This window comes from Cannabis sativa, unplaced genomic scaffold, assembly GCF_029168945.1.
Source record: "Cannabis sativa cultivar Pink pepper isolate KNU-18-1 unplaced genomic scaffold, ASM2916894v1 Contig3, whole genome shotgun sequence".
Lineage (NCBI taxonomy): Eukaryota > Viridiplantae > Streptophyta > Magnoliopsida > Rosales > Cannabaceae > Cannabis > Cannabis sativa.
The window spans coordinates 522,352-540,867 of NW_026870039.1; the positions used below are offsets into that span (position 1 = coordinate 522,352).

General features: G+C 36.4%; 4 protein-coding genes across 5 annotated transcripts; 2 read left to right on the top strand and 2 right to left on the bottom strand.

Annotated features, from left to right (window-relative positions):
* The first annotated feature begins 3,422 nt into the window (after positions 1 to 3,422).
* LOC115714673 (protein ABC transporter 1, mitochondrial) lies at positions 3,423 to 7,624 on the top strand. The gene is made up of 8 exons (XM_030643457.2): positions 3,423 to 4,096; positions 4,185 to 4,410; positions 4,490 to 4,642; positions 5,030 to 5,188; positions 5,523 to 5,682; positions 6,131 to 6,240; positions 6,350 to 6,466; positions 6,715 to 7,624. Exons 1-8 carry the CDS (start codon positions 3,663 to 3,665, stop codon positions 7,108 to 7,110), a joined length of 1,755 nt encoding a protein of 584 aa, XP_030499317.2. The 5' UTR covers positions 3,423 to 3,662; the 3' UTR covers positions 7,111 to 7,624.
* Positions 7,625 to 7,724: 100 nt separating this feature from the next.
* On the top strand, positions 7,725 to 12,095 carry LOC133033311 (pectin acetylesterase 3-like). Of its 2 annotated transcripts, XM_061108037.1 has the most exons (13): positions 7,725 to 8,657; positions 8,853 to 8,935; positions 9,054 to 9,183; positions 9,272 to 9,345; positions 9,468 to 9,554; positions 9,658 to 9,782; positions 9,915 to 9,975; positions 10,175 to 10,228; positions 10,311 to 10,388; positions 10,674 to 10,779; positions 10,874 to 11,019; positions 11,321 to 11,424; positions 11,764 to 12,095. In XM_061108037.1, exons 1-13 carry the CDS (start codon positions 8,441 to 8,443, stop codon positions 11,996 to 11,998), a joined length of 1,500 nt encoding a protein of 499 aa, XP_060964020.1. In that variant the 5' UTR covers positions 7,725 to 8,440; the 3' UTR covers positions 11,999 to 12,095. The 2 variants fall into 2 exon arrangements, with proteins under 2 accessions (XP_060964020.1, XP_060964021.1); XM_061108038.1 differs by lacking the exon at positions 11,764 to 12,095 and having other exon boundaries at positions 11,284 to 11,552.
* Positions 12,096 to 12,162: 67 nt separating this feature from the next.
* On the bottom strand, positions 12,163 to 13,843 carry LOC133033312 (uncharacterized). Its single transcript, XM_061108039.1, has 2 exons — positions 12,773 to 13,843; positions 12,163 to 12,660 (listed from the first exon to the last, which is right to left on the bottom strand). The coding sequence occupies exons 1-2, from the start codon at positions 13,620 to 13,622 to the stop codon at positions 12,572 to 12,574; spliced, it is 939 nt and encodes a 312-aa protein (XP_060964022.1). The 5' UTR covers positions 13,623 to 13,843; the 3' UTR covers positions 12,163 to 12,571.
* A 3,066-nt stretch (positions 13,844 to 16,909) lies between these two features.
* LOC133033262 (uncharacterized) lies at positions 16,910 to 18,199 on the bottom strand. Its single transcript, XM_061107956.1, has 3 exons — positions 17,862 to 18,199; positions 17,324 to 17,774; positions 16,910 to 17,140 (listed from the first exon to the last, which is right to left on the bottom strand). The coding sequence occupies exons 1-3, from the start codon at positions 18,197 to 18,199 to the stop codon at positions 16,910 to 16,912; spliced, it is 1,020 nt and encodes a 339-aa protein (XP_060963939.1).
* Between the last annotated feature and the right edge of the window lie 317 nt (positions 18,200 to 18,516).

Sequence of the window (18,516 nt, forward strand, 5' to 3'; positions counted from 1 at the left end):
CTATGGTCCGAATGAAAGAAATCCAAGTGAGATACTGTTGGTTGCTGAAAGTTAGAGGACCATATATCATTAACAAAACACCAGTCCAGTCGCTCTCTTAAAGTGCCAGGAGCTGTTCTATCCTTAGCCCAAGTAAAACTGTCCCCGTGGAAAGGAGGGTCGTGAAGATGACAGTGATCGAGAGCATTGCGGAAGGATGTCATTTGTGATTCACTACGCAGAGATCCCCCGGATTTGTTCGCATTCGAAATTATTTCATTGAAATCTCCAATGATTAGCCACGGTTGCATTGGAGCAATGTCATAAAGCCGACGGAGAAGAATCCAAGAATCCATTCTATTTCTTACAGCAGGGGCTCCATAGAAGGCAGTGAAATGAAACTTGGTATCACTAGCATCACTTAACCATGAATCAAAGTAACAGGGACCAAAAGTATTGAGTTGAAGAACAATATCATCAGTCCATAGCAGCATAAGACCGCCACTAAGTCCTACCCGAGGCGCTTCCAAACCATGAGAAAATTTCAAGAGTTGTTTAAAACGATCAAGAGAGTTATTGTTGTCTAGTTTCCATAAGGAAAAGAACATGGGGAGATTGCTGGCGAACAAGCAATCGTAATTGTCTTAACGCTTTCGGGTTCCCCAATCCCCGCGCGTTCCAACTTAAGATTTTCATAATCCCTTGCGGGATTGCAAAGAAATCTCCGCTGAATCGTCTGAGTCACCATCAGAATCCTTAGAAGTTGAGGAAACATTCTGGTGTGAGCAATCCCCTTTTGACGAGAGAGAGGGTACAGCTGTGTGATGTTGATTACGACATCTTTTAAGCATTTGCCTCATGGTAGGCGCATCAGTTTGCCTTTTAAACATGCGATTTGGATGAAGGTTTTCTTTACTGCTTTGAGAATTAGAATTAGGGAACAAAGTCGGTGCTGGTATAGAGGAGATGAGAGATGGTGTTGTGGTTACAATAGCATGCATTTGGGGTTGAGGAGGAGGTGTGTTTGACAGGGTAGTGGGAGGATAGGTGGCATAGGGGATATGAGGAGTGAGTGAAGAGCCAATATCAGGGATAAATATATGGTTTAGGTTGGTAGTAGTGGAGAGATTAGAAGACTTTGGGAGAGTACTGGTAGAAGACTTTGGGAGAGTGCGGACGATAGCTTGCTATTTTGTATTGCTACAGAGAGCTCTTGTTTGGCTATTAAGCGTTGTCTGGATATATACCATCAAGCTTCTGGCCAAGTGTTGAATCCTGATAAATCTGTCCTTTCTTTCTCTCCAAACACCACTTTGGCGGTTCAAGTTCAATTTCATAGAGTGCTTTCTATGCCTATCAGTGAATGCCACGAAAAATACCTTGGATTACCTGCATATACTGATAGAGATAAGCAGAAGCTGTTCAGTGAAATCAAGGAAAAAGTATGGCGTCTTATGAGAACTTGGAATGACAAGCTCTTTTCCATTGGAGGCAAAGAAATCCTACTAAAAGCTATGGTACAATCTATCCCTACTTATTTAATGAGTTGCTTCAAATTGCCGATTACTCTCTGCAATCAACTTGAGACAATGATGTCAAATTTTTTGTGGGGATCTAATGAAAATGGTACAAAAATCCATTGGCAAAGTTGGAAACTTTTGTGTAAAGCCAAACTTGATGGTGGTATGGGCTTTCGGTCCTTCATACACTACAACCAAGCGCTCATTGCCAAGCAAGCATGGAGACTTCTTGACAATCCCTCATCACTTTTGAGTAGACTTTTGAAAAGCCGATACTTCCCACACAATTCATTCTTAGAGGCTCCACATGGTCACTCCCCTTCCCTCACATGGCAAGGTATCCTTCACGGCAGAGAGCTCTTACAATCTGGTTTACGATGGAAAGTTGGGGAAGGTAGGGACATCAATTGTGCAACCGATCCATGGATTCCTGGCCACACAAAATTTCAACCAATTCATTATGCGGGGCCACCAAACGCTGTTGTTGCCAACTTGATCGCAAAAGATCGCCAATGGAACAAGCAGCTGCTAGATGAGTTTTTCTCAAGTATTGATGTGGATCGTATACTAACCATCCCACTGAGCTATTTTTCAGCAAATGATCACTTCATCTGGCACTATCATTCTTCAGGGATCTATAATGTTCACTCCGGATACCATCATGCTGCTTCTCTTGAAGATTCAGATCTCTCCTTCACCTCTAATTCTTCTACAAACTGGTGGAAATATTTCTGGAAACTCCAGCTGCCACAGAAAATAAAAATATTCGCTTGGAGAGTATTTCATGATGCTTTACCAGTTGCTACATCTCTGGTAAGAAGACATATTATCACTGATTCCACCTGTTCTGTATGTCGACAAGCATGGGAATCCATTGGCCATGCTCTCTTTGGTTGCAAGTATGCGAAGGCTGTCTGGCGAGCTACAGGTTTTCATTTTGATTGGAATGCTGCTGTACAAATGAACAAGGGTGATTATTTAGTATACTTGTCTACCATTCATTCCAAGCTTGAAATGGAAAGCATTATCTGCATTTTATGGTCCATTTGGACAGAGAGAAATCGGATTATTCACGGTCATAAAGCTAAGTCTGCTGTTATGTTGGCATCTTTTGCTACTAATTATTTGTCCAACTATCACCATGCTCAAGCCAAGTATCGTCCTCCTGAAGCTGCTGCAAACCAGAACCCTCCACCAGCACCAGTTCCAGATTCTCCTTGGCGACCACCTGATCCTGGCAGCCTCAAAATGAATGTGGATGCTGCCATTAATGCATCGACTAACCAAATGGGCATTAGTGCTGTTATTCGAAACTGCCAGGGGGCTGTAATCGCTGCTTTCTCGAAGCCTCTCCTCGGTAACTTTGCTTCACATGAAATTGAGGCCAAGGCAGTATTTCACAGCTTGCTTTGGGCTAATCAGTTGGAATTACAGCTAGGCCAAATTGAAACAAATGCTATGATGGTTACTAATGCTTTATATGGCCGATCTAATTGTATTTCTACTTTTCATGATCTTATTAATGATGTATCTTGCTTACTTTCCTTTTTCCCGGGTGTATCTGTTGTACATGCTAAACGAACAGCTAACAAAGCTGCTCATTATTTAGCTAGATATGCTTTAGGGTTGGATGAAGCTTGCTTTTGGATGAATTCTTTCCCTCCATCTCTAAACTCTGTTATTGTAAATGACTTCTTTGTTTAATTTATAATAACAAGTTTTATTCTAAAAAAAAAAAAAAAAGGATAAGATACTCTTATACACTACAAAAAAATTTCACGAGTCAGATCCGAATACAATTTTTTAAACCCGAAACTCGACTAACCCGTCATGTTCAGTGACAATCAGACGACATCGTCTCAGAGTATTTTTATTTTCATTGTAATAAATGAAAATGAAAGTGTCCCTAACTGAAAATAGGAAGGAAACTCAAGACGCAGACACGAGACACGTCAGTGAGTTAGGAGGAGTCGACGTGTGCCATTCTTCCCCTGAAGTTTTGGATTTGGGCTTACTTGGGCCTGGGCTTGCGCTGGGCTTGGGAAGATTCAATAGATCTGTGTCGTCAACCATAACCATAAGCTTCAGCCTTGAACTACCAAAACATACGAGAAGAATAGGTGGAGGACGCGACGACGACGACTGCGATTGCCGGCGCCGGCCATGAGTTCGAATTCTTTGAAAGACGTAAGCAGGCTATTGAATGGGCTTTCTCTAGTTGCCCGAGAATTGGCCAGACACGATCCTCAGTCCATCCTCAAGAAAGCTCTGCTCTCCTCCGGCCTCACCCGAGGCAAGGTCCGCTCCTTTTCTAAACCCAACCCCATCCCTATTCTTACCTCTGAGTCTTCTCATCAACCTGAACCACAACCACAATCACAATCACAATCACAATCACATCAAGATCTCAATGATGATGGAGTTCAACCTCCGCCATCTCCATCCGCAAGTTTCTCATCAACGGACGTTACTGGCTTCAATGACGATCCTGTTGATACAGTTACAGCTTCCGAAGCTCCAACTGTAGCGCCATTATCGAAGAGGCGGAAGCCCAGGGAGAGACGAGTTCCTTCAACACCGTTCTCCAGAGCACTCGGGTTCTAATTTGTGTTTTACGATGAATTTGTTTGCTTGATTAGGTGTGAGTGAGTGGATGAATGAGTGTGACTGAATAGATTTTGATAGGTTTGCTGGTCTGGGAGCTGGGCTTGCATGGGGCACTGTCGAGGAGTCTGCGAAGAGGCTCGTTTACGGCAGAGGTGATACGGAAAAAGACAAATCAGCTCTTTCACCATTTCTCTCTGAAAAAAACGCAGAACGTTTGGCTCTCGCGCTCTGTAGGATGCGTGGTGCAGCACTCAAAATCGGCCAGATGTTGAGTATACAGGACGAGTCTCTTGTCCCTGCTCCGGTACTACTCGCACTTCTATCTAAATTATAATGCTTTTCTCAAATATTTATATATTATCATCAGTTGTTTCCTCTTTTAGATATTGGCTGCTCTGGATATTGTGCGACAAGGTGCAGATGTGATGCCCAAAAACCAGCTCAGTCAAGTTTTGGACGCTGAATTGGGTTCTCAATGGTCCTCGAAATTGAAAAGCTTTGATTTTGAACCAATGGCTGCCGCAAGCATTGGCCAAGTATGACAATTGACAACAACTACTAACATACACTTAGACTTAGGTGACGTTTTGTTAGAAGAATGAAAACATTGGAATAGAAATAGGAATGGGAACATGAATATGAATAAGAAAAAATGGAATAGAATCAAATTTAAAATGCAAAAATTATTAAATTTTTTCTTATGCTGTAATGGTATTTCCATCATTTTCAAAACCAGGAAAAATTATTCTATTAGAATGACATTCCAATGCTTTAAAATGCAACTAAACAAAAAAAAAAATGAAATCAAATTTGTTTCAATTCCATTTCATTACCTTCAACCAAACACCACCTACTATTATGCTTTTCTTGTTGTAATGTAAATTTAACTGAACTCGTGTATCTGTATCTTCTTAATCGTTTAGGTGCACCGAGCTGTTACAAAGGATGGTATGGATGTCGCAATGAAAATACAATACCCTGGTGTCGCAGATAGTATTGAAAGTGATATTGATAATGTGAAACTTCTGTTAGATTATACAAATCTCATTCCAAAAGGACTTTACCTTGACAGAGCAATTAAGGTATGATTGTCTTTGTTTTATATGCTTTATTGATATTCAATAAATCTTGTGGAATCATGTTATCTATCACTAAGGATCATTTGGTTTTTCTAGTTCCAAATTATGTGTAACAGATTCATCTTGTATTTACTTCCTTTTAGACGTATACAAACATCTTGTCTTGTTTGTATATCAGTTATATCTCCCTAAGAATGACTAGTTCAAGAGCCTGGAAATCCTTCTACACAGGATAACTTAATGTTTATCCATATTGAGCTATTTACTAGTGCCTATGAAGTTGAGAAATATTTCCCTTTGGCTGTTTCGGAATTCAAATTAATCTTTGTATTTCTAGGTTGCAAAAGAAGAGTTATCTCGCGAATGCGACTATGTGTTGGAAGCAACAAATCAAAAACGGTTTCGAGAACTGATGTCCAATAAACAAGGTTTCTATGTCCCTATGGTTGTGGATGATATATCAAGCAAAAGAGTGTTAACTACAGAGTTAGTTAGAGGTGGGTATAGATGTTATTTATCTGCTCTATTGATTTATGATCGGATATGATCTGGAAGTCTTATGAATGCTTGTGAATAATTCAAATTTATTTACCTCTGATTTTGGTAGATAAGAACATAATTATTCACACTTATAAGTATGTTTTCCTTCCTTGCCAAGTTATATTGTTTTGTGTAAAAAGAGGTCACAGTCACTAGTAGAATTATATTACAAATCTTAAAAAGCCTTGTAGATAGAAAGGTTACATTATTGTGACATTTCTTCCATGACTGCATTAGTCATGAGACATTTTGTTTTATTTTGTCATTATAATTCTGGCGTAATTTTCCATTGTTAACTAAACATCTTTGTAATGAAAGCATGGAATGATGCTAGGTCATTATTATGAGAATTTATCCTTTACCAGTACATATTTTTGTCACAAGATTAACTTTTTATTGCTACAGGGATCCCAATTGATAAGGTGGCATTGTTATCCCAGGAAACTCGCAACTATGTGGGCAAGAGGCTGCTGGAACTCACTTTAATGGAGTTATTTGTTTTTCAGTTCATGCAGGCATGTTCTATAATTTGGAAGTGAATAATATCCTTCATGATTTGTTCAGATTTTTCATAATTTCAGGCTCCCATCTTGACTTTCTTCTATCATGTTTAATGTGATGCAGACCGATCCTAACTGGAGTAATTTCTTGTATGATGAGGAGACAAAAACAATCAATCTAATTGACTTTGGAGCAGCTCGTGATTACCCAAAACATTTTGTTGATGACTATCTAAGAATGGTGAGGTCTAGTTGCTTCCTTAACTCTATTTAAGATCCTGTGTTGGATGAATGTTCTTAACTTGCCGCATGCCTTATTGATAGAGTAGATTATCTATAGTGAAAGGCTTTATAATTACGAAGCTATCATTACTAGTGACTGTTTTTAAAGTAGCACTTTTGCTTTGGCCTCTTGGCATCATGCCAATGAGGACTTATACGTTACAAGCTGCATGTCTCTGATGATCTTCCGATGTCATCTTTTATTAGGTTTTCGCATGTGCAAATGGAGATAAAAATATGGTCATTGAGATGTCGAAGAGGCTTGGATTCCTCTCAGGAATGGAGTCAGAGATAATGCTAGAGACTCATGTCCAAGCTGGTTTTGTTGTGGGGTTGCCTTTCTCGAGACCCGGTGGATATGACTTTCGGTCTGCCAATATCACACAAAGCCTTTCAAACCTCGGTGCGACAATGCTGAAACACAGACTCACACCACCACCTGATGAGGCGTACAGTCTACATCGCAAGCTTTCTGGTGCTTTTTTGGCTTGTATCAAGCTTGGGGCTGTTGTACCATGCAGGGAATTATTACTCGAAATATACGAGCATTATCAGTTTGGTGAAGAAGGTGATGAGAAACTATCAAGTGGCATTATATCTTGATAAGAGTTTTTGAATAGATAACTATACCTCTACACTGATGGTTTTTTAGTAGGTATTAAGTAATAATTGGCGGATGCAAATCTGCCATCTAAGGTCCCAAAGTTGAGTTGCCAGGTCTTGATAAAATGTCAGAGTGAGACATAATGAAGCTATAATTCAAATCAGACTACAGAAAATTCAATTCTTTAAATATGAGAGAGAGAGAGAGAGAGAGAGAGAGAGAGAGAGAGAGAGAGAGAGAGAGAGAGAGAGAGAGAGAGAGAGAGAGTCTAATTTACGGGGCATGCCATTTGGATGGATGCAGTTGCATTGATAGAAATTCCTTTTATCACAGAGAAGTGTAAAGGACTTGTGTTTCAAATTTTTGGTAGAGAGGAGACATTAGATTTATTTACATGATTTCTTGTGTGCTTTACTTTTATGTAATAATATTCAATAATAATATATATGTAAAAAATAATGGAAAATCATATGATGTAATTGATGTTTATCTATATAATGCATGTTCTGTCTATGTTGTGATTGGTTGTTGTAATGAGAACTAATAAGGCTGTCGGTGGACATTATGTGGTAGTTGCTATGCAATAGCTCTCTAATAAAACTCAATAAAATAGAGCGTGAGTTTCAACTTCTTTTCTATCTTTCTAGCCTATACTACAGAGTGTGGACTAGATTTCTAGCTTTAAGTAAGGAGTTCCTTTTGGTAACAGTGATTGTCATTGTCTACCTACCTGCTACGTCTATTATCCAAGAAAGCTACATATCATTTATGGTCTATTCTCTAAACTAACCGCATATTCACTCACATAGATTTAATTATTCCTTCTTTTGTTTCAAACAAACCTTACGGATTGAATTTGTAGTCTTAAGTGCTCAAAGCATGATCGTTTACGCTCAAATGTGTTGTGTTAAACCAATAACATAAAAACATGTAATCTCTCCTTATCTTAGCAAGAACAAGAAACACGGCTCCCCGATTTGGTTGGGACATCAAATGATAAAAAAAGACATACAAATAAAGACACGCTTTTCAATTCCAAATCTAAGATATATTATTCAGCAAAAAATAAAACAAACCTACAATATTACATTATTACTAAAAATTACACTAATTATTAATTATTATGTTTCTATTTTTTATTTAAAAAAAAATGAAAAGAAAAGAAAACATGCGCATGAGAATCTGAGGAGATAGCATTACTGTCTTTTTTTTTTTTTTTTTTTTGGCTAACTCAATATTACTGTTATTAAAATTGTATTTATGTTCACGTTTGGTCTGGTCTGGACTGCTCCTCAAGCCTCAAGCGAAGAAGAGTAAAGAGAAAAACAGATGGAAGCTCAGCTGAAGATGATGATGATGATGGTGTCGATTGCAGCACTGTTGGCACTCTCTGCGGCTGGGAATGCCTCTGCTCTCACTGAATCACACCAAGAAAGAGTCTTTTCTCTGTTTGACGAGGATGGCTCCTCCGCCGCAGCTCAACAACAGCCTCAGCCTCTCATGGTTCCCCTCACTCTTATCTCCTCTGCTGCTTCTACTGGAGCTGGTTTGATCTCTCTCACTCTCTTCTTTTTAGCCATAGATCTCTTCAAACTCTTAAACATGTTTCACCTTTATTTTACATTCCTAAAGTTCCTTGCTTTTCGTAAGAACACACACTTGTTTGGAAAACCCAAGTTGGGTCCTCTCTCACTCACATATTCAGTATCACTTTTTTGAATTTTGAATATCAAAACGACAGTGTGCTTGGATGGAACACTGCCCGGTTACCATATTCACCCAGGCTCCGGATCGGGAGCAAACAGCTGGCTCATTCAGTTGGAGGTGCTATCTCACTCACTCACTCACTCATCTCATTTCACTATCTCAACTCATTCATGTGGATCCATTCTCTAACTTGAGCTTTTACTTTTAATTTGGTTTCTATTCTATTCTCTAATAGGGAGGAGGGTGGTGTAATACAATCCGAAGTTGTGTTTATCGTAAAACTACTCGCCGTGGTTCATCAAAATTTATGGAAAAACAACTGCCTTTCACCGGAATATTGAGCAATAAACCTGAAGAAAATCCTGGTCTCATATTTATTTAACGATATACTGTTTAAGTATGCTTAGTTTGCAGTGTACATTGATTTAACGAGCTTACACTATACGCTCACAGATTTTTTTAACTGGAACCGAGTCAAGCTACGTTACTGTGATGGGGCATCTTTTAGTGGAGACTCAAAGAATGAGGTTTAAACAATATCATGATTAATCATACTTACTGCTACCTACCCCTTTGATAAAAACGTGTTTAGTCTTTTCCTTTTCATTAGTTGTATTGATTTCTAGAATGATTTGGATTCTTCTCTCAGGCTTCTCAACTTAATTTCAGAGGACAAAGGATATGGTTGGCTGCCATTCAAGAGTTATTCTCAAAAGGGATGAAGAATGCTCAACAGGTTTTGATTGATGCTCTTTACAGCCAATTTCATTGTGTTTCTTTGAAATTTATTTGGCTTTGATTGATGCTCTTTAGCTATTATCCATGCCATTGCATTTTAGACTCTTCTATCTGGATGCTCTGCTGGGGGTCTGGCCTCCATACTACATTGTGACGAGTTCCGGAGCTTCTTCCCCAAAACTACCAAAGTGAAATGTTTAAGTGATGCTGGATTCTTCCTAGATGCGTAATAAGCCACTCTTTTAGCTTCTATAAATCTTTATTATTCTTGTGGTTTATGTCACTGTGGAAAACACAATATTGAGGATGCAAACGACAAGCACTGTCAATATGATAGTTTGTTTATTTAACTGTGCAGAACTGATGTATCTGGTGGGCACACCATGAGAAATTTGTATAAAGGCGTGGTTTCCTTGCAGGTAGTGTGAATTTATAAAGCTACTGTTGGGTCTTTGCTGATTCGATCCAAAGTTCCCTAAGTTCATCAATGTGTTCTATTGTTGTAACAAACAATTTCGGAATAAGGCTTGGTCGAATAATAGTAAATTATGGCTTTCAGAAACATTTGTGCTTGATAAACTTCTTTTTTGTTTTTATGCTGACAAAATATTTTTCCAGGGAATACAAAAGAATTTGTCAGGAAGCTGTACCAACCACCTGGATCCCACCTCGGTGAGCTTCTGTCTTTTCTTGATTGTGTTATAATTGCACAAGTTTCTGCTGGGAATTGATAAATTGTCTTTTTCTCTCTCAGTGTTTCTTCCCTCAAAATTTGGTTGCAAATATCCAGACTCCAATGTTTCTATTAAATGCTGCTTATGATGCATGGCAGGTAATGTTCTATTTTCATACTTTTTATTATTCATAACTATATGCATTATTGTATCAGGGACCTTCATTCTAATAGCATTTTCTTTACCCCTCTTCCAAACACATGGAGAGGAATTTACAGTCATTACTTGGGATGCTTACCGAGTTTACTGTAAACATATAGTCTAGCATTGTCAAGTTTAATCTTTTCAGATTTTGGCTACAACAACATTCTATCTCTCCCTCTCTTTTCTTTTCTTTTCGTTTTTCCTTAGCTAAGTGTTACATTTCATGTGTCGACCAACAGCTCCAAGCTAGTTTAGCTCCCCCATCAGCTGATCCTAGCGGTTCATGGAACGAATGTAAATTAAATCATGCACATTGTAATGCATCCCAAATCCAGTTTCTTCAAGGTGATCTTTTCTAACATGTTTTTATTTTCTTTAAGCATATTATATTCACCCACATTAGCTTAATGTTTCCATTTCTTCTATCTGAATTAAGCAGACTTCAGAAATGAAATGATTAGTGCCATTAAAGGTTTCTCATTGTCCAGTCAAAATGGATTATTCATAAATTCCTGTTTTGCCCACTGCCAATCTGAGAGACAAGATACATGGTTTGCGGACAATTCCCCTGTTCTCGGAAACAAGGCAAGCTCTACCTAAATCTCTTATTACCTAATTTTTCATATCAATGGCAGTAAGATTCCTTTTAATTAAGTTGGTAGGCATACTATAAGGTATAAGTATGAGATTGCTGCTAAGAGTGATGTCCTACAGGCAGATGCTTTAAGAAGCAACCTGGAAGGCCTAAGAGTACACTGAATAGATTAATATTTTACCATAGCAAACAGTTGGGGTGCCATGTAATAATAATAAACTAAAAAATTTATGTTTTTGTCTGTTGAAATGAAGGGTAGCTAATTGACTTTGGTCACATTCCCATTCTCAGGCAATTGCGGTGTCTGTTGGAGACTGGTACTTCGATAGAGAAAAGGTTAAAGAAATTGATTGTCCATATCCATGTGACAACACCTGCCACAATCTTGTGTTTAAGTGAGTACTTAAACTAACCATTCATTCCTTAGTTGTCACCTACTAGTACTACCTACCATTGAAATATCAATTGAAGAAATTGTATCAATCATTTTTATATAAATAAAACATTCAATGTTTTGCTTGCATAACTGTACCATTCATTTCAGTTGATTTTGATCTCTTAACCAAAGAAGAACATAAAACTCTAATCCAATGCTCTCCTGCCTGGATATTAGTATATTCGTTTTAACAATTCCGTGAACTTGACTTTCTAACACCCTAGATATTAGATTTTTTTTTCTCTCCATGTCAATCCTGATTTGTGAGAGAAACTGAAATGCATATTTATCATTGCAGCAATGAAGATTCATCCCCCATTCCCAATCTCATGGTCTATGAATCTAAGTCCACAAGATTAACAACATTTATCCCCCAAAATCTGTCATCTTTGGCTTCCATGACGCCTCTAATATGTTTTCATTGCATCATTCTATTATGTTGTCAGGGTTTTCGGATGAGTAAATCAATGCTATTGTCCTATGGCCTCGCATTGATTTTATTTTCATACAATTTCCTGCAGTCCAGAGCATGATTTTTGTAAAACGCACTTAATTTGTAACTTTGTTCGATCAGTGTAACATGTCTTGGTAATGCATTCTTAACGTAAAATTTAGATAGAGGGTTTACTATGTTGGATCAGTGTAACATGTGTTGGTAATGCATATCCATTGTAGTAATTATTGAAAATCACACGAGTACAAAAATGTGAGCAAATGACATTATTCCTCTACACCCAAAACTAGGCAATAAAAGGCCATGTTTTTGTGTATTAGTATTTACAAAGTAGGAGAAGATGTACAGAGCATAAGTAGCCAGAGCAAGCACTCACAACAAATAACCTCAAAAGCCAAACAAATAAATATGTTGAAAGTAAACTAATAACTGTATTCATTCCCCTTCCTACAACTGTGTATTTACATTGGGATCGACATTCTTCTCATGGTCTCACCCCCACTCCTATCCCCACTCAAATTGTATCAAAAGTTCATATAACAAATCAAATGAAAGAAAAAGAACACCGGTATATGCCGCCAAAAAAAAAACAGAGAGAAAAACACGAAGACTAATTAAAAATGGCTAAACTAAACCAAAATCAAGTACCGAGTCAAGAAGTTGCGTGTCGAGATGTGGATGCCAGTGCCACTGCTTGTGCCCAAACCTTGAGACGAGCCTTGACATCTCGAGGGTCGTCGCCTGGAGTGCCACAATTCGTGTACAACAGAGAAATTAGAACAACAATAACAACACTACTAAACAAACACCAATATTTGAAGTAGATATATGTATATGTATTATGGATATATACCTGGGCTAGAGATACGCCAACTAGGAGAATTGCCACCGCTAGTAGAACTGGCAGTGTCAAAGGTCGAAGGGATAATAATATTAGAGGGGACAACAGTATCCAACTCCAACTCAAATCCCAGCTCTTTACAAGCCTTGACTTCGTCCAAATCCATTCGCAGAGATCTCTGCCCTCCCTTTGGCCTGGTTATGAGAACAGGCAGTGGCTCCTGCGGCTCCTCAATCGGCTGATGATCATCACTACTCACCATCCGACTATGACTATCCACCAAATAGTCTTTCATCTCCCAAAACACACTGTCACGCAGCAATCTCTCTCTCATGATTCTCCTCCTCATCCTCATCCTCCGCCGCCTTCTGCTGCTCTTCATATCGTCCGCCGCCTCAGTCTCGCTGGCACACTCTTTGTAGCCTAGAACCACAGCTGGGATCGGCGTGGTAGGCCCCCGCGTCCTCCGCCTCGGTGGGGTTGCCGGGAGTGAGTAGCAGCCGGCAGGGGATGCGTCTTTGTCTGAGTCGGAAGATAGTAGTCCTTTGTTCATAGGAAGTGGAAGTGGTTTATTCCCAATATCGGAGAATCCATCTTCCACGTCGCCATCGAAGCTTTCAATGGACAAGCGTGACATGTACGGGCCCATATCAATATCAATATCACCATCGTTATCATCATCATCATCAGGACCATAGATTGAGCTGCTGGTACAGATGGAAAGCCTGGAGAAGTTTTGGTTTGGGTTTTGATGAAGAAGATGATGAGGATCATCGAATTCAACATCAGCATCAGCTTCCAATAAGTCATCTTCTTGCATAGAAATAAATGAGCGAATTGTCATACTCTCATCTGAAGCCATTGGTAAAGAATAAGAATAAGAATAGGGACAAGAAGGAGAAGAGGAAGAGTGAGTGAATGAGTGTTTGATGCTATTTATGATGTTGAGGAGTGTCAAATGTGAGAGTAGTGGCGTTTGAGCTTTTGTGTGTCATTCGATTCTATTCTACTGATGATGATAAGGTAGTTAAAGGTAATAAGATTTTCATCCCCCTAAACACCTTCCACTATTTATAGCTCCATCCTTTGCTTTTTAATATTCATTCAAATCATTCAAGAAATTTCCTTATATGCCCTTTCCTCATCTACCTTTATTACTCCACTTTTTCTCTTTTTTCTCCTTGTCATGGTCAAATCACGATGGCCCCCACTTTTTGGTGAGAAGAGAAATGGTTTTGAATTAAAGAGTAGAGTAATGGAGCGTGTAATTGTGTCACAATTTGGTAAAAAGGAAAAGTAATATATTAATTGGTATGGTTGAGCTTATTTTTGTTGTGAATATCCAATAGTGAAAGTTATAAGTTGAAAGAACTAGGAAAAATATGACAACACTACTAGAGATAGTAGTGTATGGTAACCGAGTTAACTGTTAACTGTAAGAATAGTAAATGTGGTGATGAAATCCAAAATGAGGAGTTTTTTTCTTTATTGGTGTGTGTTTGTGTATGTGTAAGGTTATCCAAAACTAAAACGGAAGAGGATAAAGATGAACCCTTTTCATCACAAACATGTTTGTAACAGTTTGAAATATATCTTTATTCATTTATTTATTTTTTAAAATTGAATTTTATTTATTATTAATATATTATATATATTTGTTTGGGCTAAGAAATCATTAATATTGTATTAAGGAAAGGTTTGGTTGGTTTGACTGCATTTGGTTTGGTTTGGTTTGGTATACGTGGCAACAAAGAGATGGAGAGTGGGCCCAGCTATCCGACCATAGACATTTGCTGATGTAATGTGAAACGCGTTTTGAACACTGAAATAATAAAATTTTAAAAAAACTCATCTCCTACTAAGAGTCATGACACGTGTCAACTCTTTCATTTCTAATCATTCTATTCGTATTCTTTTCTTCTTTCTTATAATTTTTCAGATATTTACTATACAGCTCTTTTGTCGTCTTCTTTCATACAGGTCACATGCATTATCACGTGTGTGATTGTGTTTTCTCATAATTTTCCTTTTCATGTTTTTTAGTTTGAAAAGTGCTTGTATATATTTTTTAATATTCATAAAATTAAAACTATAATTCAGTTTAAATTTTAAATATATTAAAAATTGTGTTAAATTTAACATAAATTAAATTTTATACAACAATAAATATTATTATTTTTATTTACTCTTTTTACTACTCATTAATATAATAAATAGTTTAGAAAAATTCTACAATGCACCCTTTTAAAATAGATATATTGATCTTATTTTTTATCTGTTTTAAAGCATCCAGAAATAATTTTTTAGTCAAATTTTTTCTTATGGTCATGTACGTTATAGTTATTTAAGACATCCTGCAAAATTTTAAAAATTTTGGAAAAGTTTAACACGCCGAAAATTATGTTCAAACAGTGTGTTACACGCGTGACTATTTTATTTTATACGCGTGTAAAATGAAATTTGTTTTGAACATTGCTTTCTATATTGTAAATTATTTCGAATTTTTCAAAATTTTGTAGGATATCTTAAATAGCTATAACGTACATGAATATGAAAAAAAATTAGATTAAAAAATTCTTCTAGATGCTGAAACAAGTTAAGGGTAATCAGTACATCCATTTTAAGAGGGTGCATTGTAGAATCACCCAATAGTTTATTATATTTTTATTTATATATTTAATATGGTTTTTATATAGTTTGAATAAAATTTTAATATTTTTGTTAAATCTTTTACACGTATTTATTAAAAAAAGAAAATTATTTTACTACTAGTGTACCATAGCACAATTATAAATTAATAAATATAATATTAATTTATTTTTAAGCTATATTTAACATAAAATTTATACTATTTATCGAGATAATCTTAGTGATGCTTAGCATTATTTTAAGACAACTCCTTATAAATAAATAAGTAATATTTATAAATAATTAAATTAAATTATACAAGTAAGTAAAGAATTATATTATATAAAACTTAATGTTTAATTAATAGTAATATAATATCTTAAGTGAGTACTAAATAATATTGTATCTTCTGAGTATTGCTGGTGCTTAATCTTACTTAGGGCATCTCCAACTATATTCTCTAAAGGAAGCTTCATAATTTTTTGATAAATTTTTTAATAGTATTTAAATTAAGAACACTATTACTTTTTTATTATTTTATAAAAATTTATATTTAATCAATGTAAATTATAAAATATCATTCAAATAATTAAATACTAATTATAATAAAAAAAAATAATAAAAGCAACAACAATAAAAGTAACTCTTTATTTTAGTTAAAAAATAAAAAAAAATACCATTAAAAATATATATCAATTTTATAAAAATTATTACAATAAAATGTAAATTATGTAGAAGCAACTTAAGGAGTGGTGGGTAGTATTTTAGCATTTGTCTTTTTATAGTATTAAATTTATGGAATAGTTAGAGAAAAATAAAAAGGAAAGGTGTATGGTGTACCAGGTGGCGATGGTGATGATGATGGAGGGGATGGGTTTTAGTTAACAGTTACAGAGAATAATGGATGCGTGGCATGTAATGAATGATGAGTTGGATGGCCACATCTCATCATCATACATAATGTCAGAGAACAGAATCACACATACAACTAAAGTACAAAATTTTAAGCGGTGATGGGGTCACCTATTATATGTACATACAAATATATAATACATACACTATTTTTAGCTATTTTTGGTAAAATTTTATATGTACGTTTTTTTTACGAAGATTTATTATATACTTAGAAATATATATATATATATATATTTTTGTATAAGTACTTAGAAATATACTTATTATCAACTTTTACCCTCTTAACTAATTTATAATAGTCTCTATTTTGACATTTTTTTTTTTTTTTGACAAAACCTAAAACTTTATTGAAAAGAAAAAAGAAATATAAAGTTTTCAGGTTATGAAGAAGGAAGGTAAAGACTCATTTTAAATATATTCACTATCTAATCCAAGACTTGCCTTAGCACAAGCATGATCAATTTTATTTAACTCACGAGGTACATGAACAATGAGCAAATTAAGACTGAACAACAATAAATCCTTAATACAATTAATAATGTCACTAAGAACAGAATTATAACAATTAGTTACATAAATTTTATCAACAACACTCTTACAATCCGATTAAAGAACTGTGACAGGAAGCTTGGTGGCCTGCAACCAGGAAAGAGCAGTCAAAATGGCTTTAGCTTCAGCAACTTCAGGGGGAACTAAACCCACAATGGGAACAATCAAACCAGCCTTTATATTGTCACAGTCATCCCTGACCACTATTCCCAGACTATGTTTTTTTGCAGTGTTTCTAATACCAGCATCGGTGTTGATTTTCCAGCATCCAGTCGGGGGAGAATAAACCTGTTCATCACATCTTCAAGCACAAATATCTGTCTTAAAACTAGAGTGAGAAGCATGTTCATATTCCCATAAATAATTAGAGGCTTGATCAAAAAGTTGCCAAGAAGGCAATGATTTTTTTATTATGAAGGAGATTATTCCTCTGATTCCATATCAACAAAACTAGGCAGAATAAACAGCTACATTATATTTGTCATAGAGATCAATAGCTTGAACAATAAAATCATAAATATTTAATCTTTTATTACGAACATAAAAGTCAAAAAATTGAGAATGTTTCCAAGCTTTTTTAGCACCTGAGCATTCAAGTATAGTATGTTCCACAGTTTCCCACTTCATATGACAGATAGGACAAATGGGGGAAGGTATGATGCGTCTATGAAATAGAGAAGAGGCTACAGGGATAGAACTAGACAGCACACGCCACACCAGATGTCTAACTTTCGGGGGAGCAGAGGAAGACCAGATCCTAGACCAAAAATGTTTGCTTTGGCGAAAAGATGATGAAGAAGGAATATCCCTAGAAGTAAGAGTTAGGCGATAGGCAGTTTTGACACTGAAAAGACCAGAATTATTTCTGCTCCAAAAAAGATCATCTTGACAGTTATTACCAGAGATTGGGACATTAAGAATGCTATCAACAAGTTGATCATCAAAAAACTGGTGAAGCTTAAGGGAATCTTATGCCCTAGATGGGGAAATAAATAAAGAATGAGTAGACTCAGATGGAGGAGGAGAGGAATATGACTTAATTCTAAAATCAGGAAGCCAATGATCTTCAATGGTGCGAACAGTATTACCATTACCCACCTTCCAAATAAGACCTTGCTTCATCAAGTCTCTTCCCCAAAGAATACTGCGCCAAGAGTATGAAGGGCTATGACCAGGGCCAACATCGAGGATAGAAGTATGAGAGAAGTAACGAGCTTTGAGGATTGAGCTAAGAAGAGGATTAGGATATTTAAGTATTCTCCAAGCTTGCTTAGCCAACATAGCTTGGTTAAAATGGGCTAAGGATTTGAAACCAAGACCACCAACAAATTTTGATTGACACACCATTCTCCAATTTTTCCAATGGACTTTTCGAACTGTTCTCTGTGGCTGAAGGAGTTATTAATGGTCCATTTACGTACCTTGCACAATAGTTGAGTGCTCAAGGGGTTGAACGAACCTGTTGTATCAACTTTTACTTTTGTATTTTTTGAGCGGTGGAGGAAACTGAATATATGTATTCTTAAGGTTAACTGTGATGCTGCAATCTTTCTTCCCACATCAATCAGTAACATGTTTTTAATGTCAAATTAGATCGGTTAATCATTCAAAAATTTAAGAACATGAGCTTATTAGTTTTTTCTTCCCTATAATTGGAACTAGGG

Coding starts and splice junctions, on each gene's coding strand:
- LOC115714673 (XM_030643457.2), top strand. CDS start 3,663: ATGAGTTCGAATTCTTTGAAAGACGTAAGCAGGCTATTGAATGGGCTT. Junction 4,411..4,489: donor AGTCTCTTGTCCCTGCTCCG/GTACTACTCGCA, acceptor TTCCTCTTTTAG/ATATTGGCTGCTCTGGATAT. Junction 5,683..6,130: donor AACTACAGAGTTAGTTAGAG/GTGGGTATAGAT, acceptor TTATTGCTACAG/GGATCCCAATTGATAAGGTG.
- LOC133033312 (XM_061108039.1), bottom strand. CDS start 13,622: ATGGCTTCAGATGAGAGTATGACAATTCGCTCATTTATTTCTATGCAA. Junction 12,661..12,772: donor TTGGCGTATCTCTAGCCCAG/GTATATATCCAT, acceptor GTGGCACTCCAG/GCGACGACCCTCGAGATGTC.
- LOC133033311 (XM_061108037.1), top strand. CDS start 8,441: ATGGAAGCTCAGCTGAAGATGATGATGATGATGGTGTCGATTGCAGCA. Junction 8,658..8,852: donor TGCTGCTTCTACTGGAGCTG/GTTTGATCTCTC, acceptor TCAAAACGACAG/TGTGCTTGGATGGAACACTG. Junction 10,229..10,310: donor ACCACCTGGATCCCACCTCG/GTGAGCTTCTGT, acceptor TTTCTCTCTCAG/TGTTTCTTCCCTCAAAATTT.
- LOC133033262 (XM_061107956.1), bottom strand. CDS start 18,199: ATGGTGTGTCAATCAAAATTTGTTGGTGGTCTTGGTTTCAAATCCTTA. Junction 17,775..17,861: donor TCCTCTCCTCCTCCATCTGA/GTCTACTCATTC, acceptor ACTTGTTGATAG/CATTCTTAATGTCCCAATCT. Junction 17,141..17,323: donor ATCTCTATGACAAATATAAT/GTAGCTGTTTAT, acceptor TGTGATGAACAG/GTTTATTCTCCCCCGACTGG.